The sequence below is a fragment of the Notothenia rossii genome, assembly GCF_949606895.1.
Source record: "Notothenia rossii genome assembly, contig: scaffold_687, whole genome shotgun sequence".
NCBI classification, from domain to species: Eukaryota; Metazoa; Chordata; class Actinopteri; order Perciformes; family Nototheniidae; genus Notothenia; species Notothenia rossii.
In genome coordinates, this window is record NW_027640143.1 from 412 (window position 1) to 9,000 (window position 8,589).

Below are 8,589 nucleotides of genomic sequence, written 5' to 3' on the forward strand. Positions count from 1 at the left end.
GAATAAACACGAAGCCCTGACGCAAGCACTTTAAGATCTGCTACTGCTGAGCTTCAAAACCCATACTTTATCCCACAATACCCAGCCTGCCTCATGAAGGCGGCAGGTAATTATTTTCAGTTGTAGGTTAATGAATGGAAACTGGTGCCCTGCCTGGAGCAATAATGCTTCTACAGCCAACACAAAAACTAGAGAGGAAAGGCAGAACTACTAATAGTTAGGGAAAGTTAGGTATTTTTTTAGCCATATCGTGAAATAATTTATTACCAATAGCTTTTTTTACCATATGTTCCTATAGGTGTCTAGTAACACCTCCCGATTTATCCACAGCCAAATCCTCTGGGAATTGCCTTGAGAGCCAATCAAAGTTAGGGTGCCCATAGGGCGTGGGTAAAAATAGTGAAAAAAATGTTTCTACCAAAAGTGACTTTTGAGATGTCTAACTAGGGGTTTTTAGGGGTGCTGAATCTGTCCCAGTCATTGGTTTTGAGTAAAAATGACTCCAACTCCATAAACAATCCATAAAAAGTGGTTTTATTGAACAATTGCAAATCAAAACTAGCGTTATTAGTTGACATTTTAACAAACCTCATCAAACTCCCCTGCATCTCCCTCACTATTATTATCATCTGGCTGGTTGATGTTCTGGCAAGAGTTACCATGACAGTTCCCACAAGCAGAAATACATTTGACTCCTTGCTTTTTACAGCAGCACCTGAGAGTGCCACAGTCACCTGCGCAGTTGCAGCAGACTAACTTCAGAAGGTAATCTGGTGCCATGGGATCTGTTGTAGGGACTGGTTCATAACCATGTTTTCCTTGTTTCCATCCATACTCAAGGACATCCAAAGATGGACTTTGTAGCATTAGCCAATCTCTGGTCTGGAGATATGCCCGCAGTGAGTGCTGTGCTGCAGCTCCTGTAGTTGGAGGCAGTTTCTCAGGCTTGATGCTCCCAGCTGCCGCCCGCTTGCTGAAGATATCAAATCTTAAATCTTCCAAATCTCCAGATGGATTACCACGGAATATGTTCTTGAACAGTTCGCAGCCAGCTTCGATGATGTCACTTTTCTTGGCTCTGATGTCACAGAACACATCCATGGCCCGCTCTGATTTGTCAGTCTGGCAGAGCTTGCTGAGCAACGTTGGTTTGCTAAACCCAGAAATTGCTGATACAGTATCACAGCCAGAGAAGCTATGTAGGAATATAAGGTATTTACGGTACCTCTCCGGGAGTGCCTCTCGAATCTTTCTGACATCATAAGATGTATCTTTAGCTGTCGTGAGGAAGACCGGGTGGTTTGCCCTATGATGGACCAGCATAACCAGGACGTCTGTGTCCTCAGCCCTCACCTCAACAGAAGACTCTATTGCCTCATTTAGTGCTGCAGACACGATGGAGGTGTCAGCATCATCAGAGCATAGTTGAACACTGATCCTAGCTCTTTGGAAGGTCTCAGCAAGGAGCAGAATGAGCTGAGCCTTGTTGTTCTTGTTGTCAAGAAACCTTTCCCGCGGAATGATGTTTTTTAAGTCTGGACGAATCTGAATGTCACAGCATGCATTCTTGGTTCGTCTCAGGTGGTCATGGTCCTTGGTGGAGCTACCATATCCATCAAAGACCACAGTGATCCGGACGTGCTGGCTACCCATGGACATCACAAACCGGAGGTAGCTCTCAGTGATGTCCTTCCACGTGAGGTTAGCCTCCCATTTGACGCTGTGCAGGAGCCAACCGCCATCAACCACCAGGCTTGTGCAGGTTAGTTTTTCAACAGGCTCCACAAAAGCCTTCAGGAACTTTGCTAGGGCAGCCTTGTCTGGCTTTCGCAACTTCTGATTCTTGTCAAATAGAGACATTGGTGTTGGCGTCAACTCAAAGCGCAAAGCTTCTTTGGTCTTGACTTCACGCTCACTAATGATGATGAGGCGGTTGAAGAGCTTGAGTGAGTCAGTGATTAGCTTCTCTCCATTGATTTTAGGAGCAGATCTGAGGCTTGCCAATGACTTGACCTTGTGCTTGGTTTCCATTGCATCCAGAACAGTTTTCCCATCCATCTTGGCCTGTATGGCTCTGCCAACCTCCTCTGCCTGATCAGCATTGACTGAGTCCCCAGGAGTGCTGCTGAACCCCGTCGAGAAAGATACCAGGGTCTTACTGTCCCGTATGGAATCAAAGGGGTTGACTTCCTCCAACCATCCAACTATGGCATTAACAGAGTCATTGTCTTTCTCCATCTGGGCTTTTGTGATGTCTGTGTGGATAGGTACCCTACGTTTGTTCATTACTCCTTCAAGCTCCTGGTGAATGAATGAGAAGTGGTTGAGAGTCTGAACCCAACACTTGTGAGCAGATTTGTTCCGGAACCGCCCTCTGCTTAAACCACCTGAGGATTTGGCCTCACGCATGAGTGTGGTTTCTATTGTGATGTCAGTCCATGTGCCTGACCACTCATGGTCTGAGAACCGGACTACATGGTTGCCATACACAGTAAACTTGGACAGAGTTTCCTGGAACATGGGACAGTCCTGTCGCTGCTGCATTAGTTGTACATAGAGCCTTGCTCCCTTTGCGTACTGATGGTGCCCTGCTGCTGCAAAGGTGTTCAGCATTCCAATGATGCAGCTGAGGTGACCTGTGTGGTCTGGGACACGCTCACTCCTGATAAATACCTTGATTAGATCGATTCTGCCATAGTACCAGACCCAGAGTGCAGGTGTTCTTCCAGCCTTAGACAAAGTCTTCAACCTCTCCTCCATCCTCTCCTTGAACACAGTGACTATCCTTGGTGTGTCCATGGAACCTGTTAGAGATAGACAGTTTTAATTGTATTACTACATAATGAGAAAATATAATTCGGCATACTCCGAGATAGTTTGAGACACAGATTAGGGAAAGGTCAAATTACCTCTTTTCATTTCTTTTGCAGTCCTGATGAAGTTCTCCATGTCTTCATAGTCCTGCTCGCTGAACGCAACATCTTTCAGCAAAAACTTGGTAATTGCCGCTGATGCAAGAAGGTGGAACCGGATGGCCTTAGCATAAGCCCTGCCTGAGAGAATGTGTTCTGCAGTGTTGCTGCCTGGGTAAACTAGCTGTATCAGCTCTTGCAGCCCTGAGTCTGCCATAATAACCCCAATAGAGCCCAGGAAGCTTTTCAGGAGATGAAACCCTCCTAGTCTAGTGATGATGGGCAAGTCAGACTGGAGAACTATCTGAGTTGCTTTCAGCCATATTGGCATGTCAAATGTGATGACAGCAGGAGACTGACCGCTGCGTAGGCACTCCATTAGAGTAGTGTAGATGGTTCTGTACTCGTTTGGGTCACCCTCAATGATTGGAAGAAACTCAATGAGGGACTTTTTCCTGCATTCAGTTTGATGTATGGATTTCATGAAGCCATTCCAGTTCGGATGTTCAAATGTGGCGTTGTAATTCTTGATAGCCCATCCTGCCATCCAACCAATGTCCCCTGACTTCAAAACCGGAGGGTCTTGGTGGAGATCAGCTATGGGAACCAAACGGATGTCTGCCAATCCTGCTTTGTTTTTTGGTACAAAGGACAGTATTTTCACCTCTGTTGCTTTGAGAGTTGCTACCTTTTCCTCAACTGCCATGTTCCTCCTTGGTATGGTTGTGTGAAGCTCATGTTGTCTTGTTGCTGGAGCAGGAGAAGTTACTCTGATCATGCCCATTGCATGGAATGCTGTGTTTCCTTGTAGTGAGGCAATGTTGAGATCTATATTATCACCAACACATTGATGAACAGTGCTATCGGCAGGAACAAAGAGGGCAAATGTTTGCTGATTCTCTTCATGCATTCCAGAACCACTCTCCTCTTGCTCCTCTGGCTGTTCTGCAGATAGGACTGCATCGACCTCTGCTTCCTCATGCTCCACAACATCTATACCATCTTCATCTGTGATTATGGTATCCTGGTCCATGCTACCACATCCATTTTTCACGTTCAAGTAACAATACTTGTAGTGATGGAGCTCAACATATGATTCAGAGTATCCTAAGTGATGAATACGGTCAATCAACCACTTTGATCCAAACATGTGGTCAAGCTGAATTGTAAGTCCAAGTTGGGAGGGCATAACTCCTGATCGAGGGCGGTATGCTTTCAGCAGGTTCTGTCCCCACATTGCCACCTTTTCGTCAGTTTTTACAATTGCCTTCAGCAACTGCTTGAGGCTGTCAGGAATCAGAGCAAGTTGGCTCTGTGTATTGGTCATGCTGTCTACTGAGGGATACTGCTTTGTGTCGAGTGAAACTCTTGCCAAGTCTCCACAGATCAGATGAATGGCAGTGGAAATTATGAGGTCTTTAAGTGCAGAATCATCCATGGTTTGTGAGGGGTTGATGACCTGCTGATGGTAGTCTCGGAGGATTGCCTCTGTAGTGTCTTTTAGCCACACAATGAATCTTCCTCCCTCATCTAATGTGAAACAGAGAGACTCCTCATAATGTTCCTGAAGCTTTTTTTTAAGATACATCCGTCCATATGTGAGACTTTTGTCCTCCGTGGGGTCAAGTTCTTCCATCTTCATGTGGATCTCAGCGAGACTTGTTACACCATGCTCCACTTCTTCATCCATCCATTTGCACAGTTTCTCAAACAGCAACTGCCTCTCCTCATCTGTAGGCCGTCCGACCTGTGGGGGAAAAACAACTTTTAATTGAAATGATTGGCTTCAGAACCTTGTCTACAGAGTCTGGGACTTCTGGTCTTGAAAAAAATATATTACCCCAGAGTTTGTAACTGGGTTCTCGAACTGGGACCTGCACCGAAGATGATACAGTGCCTCTTCAGCTACCAAATCTATTATTCCAGACAGGCGACCAGCAACTTCAACTCCCCAGGCATCTCCTCGTCTCACAGCTGTCTCCAACAAATTCCTTTTCAGTCTGTCCTGGAAGCGATTGTCAGGTGCACGATACAACTTCCGGGCTGTGTCTGGGTTATAGCCACATATATGATTTACTAAAGAGAGTTTTAATTTGAAAAAAAAGAAAGACCTTTCAAACTCATTCATGAGAATGTAGAAGACAGGCAACTTACTAGGGTATTTTACAAGCATTTCAACATTGATGCTCTTATTGCAGAGGATACAAACATCACGGTAGACCAGGTGTGCTGATGGGGTTTGGAATGTGGAGCTACCAGCACTTGAAGTACTTGGCCCAGACAGTACGCTGCGTCTTTTCATCCTGTCTGATCGTTGGTCTTGAGCATCTTGTCCTTTGGATGGATGAAAGACAATTTCGTGAGCTTTTATTCATGCCACAAAATGTATTGGATTGAAATGATGAGTTGAACGGAATGATTGACAGAAAGTGGCAACAACATTGACATAATGAAAAAGAAAACCTGAACGTTTCGCAATGGATACACTTCTCGAACGATGGTACAACTCGGTTCTACAATCCAAATGGTACTTCAGCTTGGGGTCATCTCCATCATTCCAGTCCTCATGTAGTCTGTTGATCAGCATTGCATCATCTACGATCTCAGAATAAGATAATAGCTGCTGATAACCTTTGTGAGTGACTTTTGAGAGTTTTTGCATTTCAGTCCCAGGACCACCACAGATGAAGCACCTCAAACCATGACAATTTGTGGTATCAACTTCCATACTGTCCTAAAAAGACAAGACAGCTCGGTGAACAATTACTTTTTCTTTTTGTTTACTAGGCAAGGCAAGGCAAAGGCAAGACTTATCAAACATATCATGCAGAATGGGTCCACACAGCCACATTAATAGATTATGTGTAACTATGAACAATAATCTCACTTTGAATCATATAGTGAGCCCACTATAAAATGACACAATTTACAACACAATTAATGTTGATCAATGACACAGAGACTATTTATAATGGTTTATTTAGCTAAGGTACTAGATTTGATATTAGCCTAATGTTAGCTAACTTAAGCTGGATGCTAGCTAGCAACATTCATTTTAGGCTGTAACTAAGAGATAAAAATGATGCATGGGCCTATAAATAAATGTATAGCCAACTAAACTTTAGAAAGCAAAATTATTTACTTACCATGTCAGAAAGTAACTTTGTTGTGGGCGTGTTGGAGCAGTGGTTAGTGTCTTCGACTGGTATACGGGAGGCCTGGGTTCAATCTGCACGCTTTGAATAAAAGCAGCTGCAAAATACCTCTACCTTGATATTCTCCACGTGCAGAGAAGTAATTATACTGAGCACGTACCTAGCAGATGTCATTACTGTAGTGTCTTTTAAATTCAGAGTGGATTATTCAATGTGTAGAATACATTTTTCACCCCAAATCCATAGGTTAAATTTGACAGATCAATATTTCAGGGTTAAGGAGTCATTTTGACTCAAAACTAATGGCTGGGATAGATTCAGCACCCCTAAAAAACCATAGTTAGACATCTCAAAAGTCACTTTTGGTAGAAAAAATGTTTTCACTATTTTTACCCAGGCCCTCTGGGCACCCCAACTTTGATTGGCTCTCAAGGCGATTCCCAGAGGATTTGGCTGTGGATAAATTGGGAGATGTTACTAGACACCTATAGGGACATATGGTAAAAAAAGCTATTGGTAATAAATTATTTCACGATATGGCCAAAAAAATACCTAACTTTCCCTAACTATAAAGCCTTCTTTCTGCTCAGGTCAATGGTCTGTAATAAAGAATCATTTTTTTTGCCTGATTCCCATTTAAAAAAAAACTGAACCGCTGATCGAAAATTAAATTGTGTCTTCATATAAGAAAGTTATGTTTCAATATTATTCAATACTGTGTATATTGGCCTATTATAGACAGTCAGCTATTTATTATCTATCTGCAACTATGTATCAAGCTAGTTTGCAACAGGAAAAGGGACAATAAAAACCAACCAATAGAAAATATCCCTTCCCTGATTCAAAGGGAGTGGAGGAAGGCTAGGCTGTTTTGGGAATATTTCTCTGAACACAGCAGCTGTTTGGGAACACAATTCCAAGCATCATAAATAAAATATTCATCTGTCTGGTGCCCAAATGTAATTTAATCCTTCAGGGATAAAACCTACGCTACAAGTTATTTGTTGAAAACTATTTATGAATCATTATCTATTTAAGAATAAATTACTTTATGTGTGGTGTGTACCGTTACTGGAGTTCCCACTCTGTAGTGTATAATACCATTAACTCTTAATTAAGCAACACTTCCTGCTCTGTGTTCTTTTTTTTACAGACTCCTATCCTGTGCTGACCAAATGGTTTAATCACAAGGACTAAAAATGAGCATAAGCAGTGATGAAGTCAATTTCCTGGTTTACAGATACCTGCAAGAGTCAGGTAAGTCTTGCTTTCATTTTTTAAAAGTACAATTCTGTGAAAAGAGCGTTGCGTTAATGGGGCCTAAAACCCAGAAAGTAGTTAGCATTTCCCCACTTCCGGTGTCCTTAGGCGCTTTCACACCGGAGTACTTTTCCCTTTTAGCTCCGATAGTTCCTGAGATTTTTCTTTCACACCAAAAATATCTGGAACATGAGAACCTTTTCCCCCCTTTTTAGTCCCTGCTAGAGAGGTGGTACTTTCCTGGGAGAAAAAGGTTCCCATTTCTGATTGGCTCGGCGAATTGCAAACCACGCCCTGTAAAACTCGGAAAAGTTTTGTGAAGCCGCCATTGTATTTGCTTTATTAGCAAATACATTTGCCCAGCGCACCAATGGAGAGAGACTAACTTATGGCAACACAAAAAAAAACATGGGAGGGGTGGAGTGATGAGGAGGTGTCGGCGTTCTGGCGATTTACTCGGAAGGCTTTTTAGGCTTTTTAGAAGCTGCTGGGACTCCCCCAGTCTGCCAATAAATAGACTGCCAGTAAACCCAAAGCAGAAGAAGAAGAAGTGACGTCAGCGGCTTCATTTGCCTAATCCTCCCTCAGGGACTTATTCCGGTGTGAACCCGATCTGCTCTTTAGTTCCGGGAACTAAAGAGTTCTGATGAACTAAGTACTGGGAACTAAGTACGGCATAGTACTTGGGGTGAAAGTGCCTCTTGTCTCAAAGTAGAACTTTTTTTACTGGATTTATTGTGGATACCTAAAATAAGATCTGTAGCTAACATATGCGTACGAGATACTAACCTTTTGTCATATAAAACAAGAAATACCCCACTTCAAGGTTCAAGGCTTTTATTGTTCATGCGTACATAGCTACAGTGTAGTTATGAAGAGGAAAATCACAGGCTCCTCCAACAGTGCAACTTGTGAATGTCAGAAGCCTCTGTGACATAAAATGGAGGTTGCTAAGCTACCTTTAGCTTAGCAATGGTGATGCGAAGTGATAATGTAGTTTCATTCAACTCTAACATTAGCTTTTTACTTCTGCCGATTGCATTTATGCCTCACAAATGATAAAGTTTCATCAATATGTGGAGATTATTCTGCTGATACAAATGTCGAAGTATCATAAACGAATTTGCCACAAATCTTATCAGGGCTCGACAGTAACGGTCGCCAGGTTGCCATTGGCAACCATTGGCAACCATTCATAAAAAATGTCAACCACTTCTTGGCCTTTGGTTGCCATCAGTGGCAACCAGTTTTTAACATAAAGA

At 42.9% G+C, this 8,589-nt stretch overlaps 1 protein-coding gene across 3 annotated transcripts; it reads right to left on the reverse strand.

Moving 5' to 3' along the window:
- Positions 1 to 513: 513 nt before the first annotated feature.
- On the reverse strand, positions 514 to 6,633 carry LOC307027042 (uncharacterized protein). 3 transcript variants are annotated; one of them, XM_079695227.1, is made up of 5 exons: positions 5,376 to 6,633; positions 5,067 to 5,246; positions 4,753 to 4,961; positions 2,910 to 4,659; positions 514 to 2,804 (listed from the first exon to the last, which is right to left on the reverse strand). In XM_079695227.1, exons 1-5 carry the CDS (start codon positions 5,638 to 5,640, stop codon positions 580 to 582), a joined length of 4,629 nt encoding a protein of 1,542 aa, XP_079551353.1. In that variant the 5' UTR covers positions 5,641 to 6,633; the 3' UTR covers positions 514 to 579. The 3 variants fall into 3 exon arrangements, with proteins under 3 accessions (XP_079551353.1, XP_079551352.1, XP_079551351.1); XM_079695226.1 differs by having other exon boundaries at positions 4,753 to 4,988; XM_079695225.1 differs by having other exon boundaries at positions 4,753 to 5,246.
- Between the last annotated feature and the right edge of the window lie 1,956 nt (positions 6,634 to 8,589).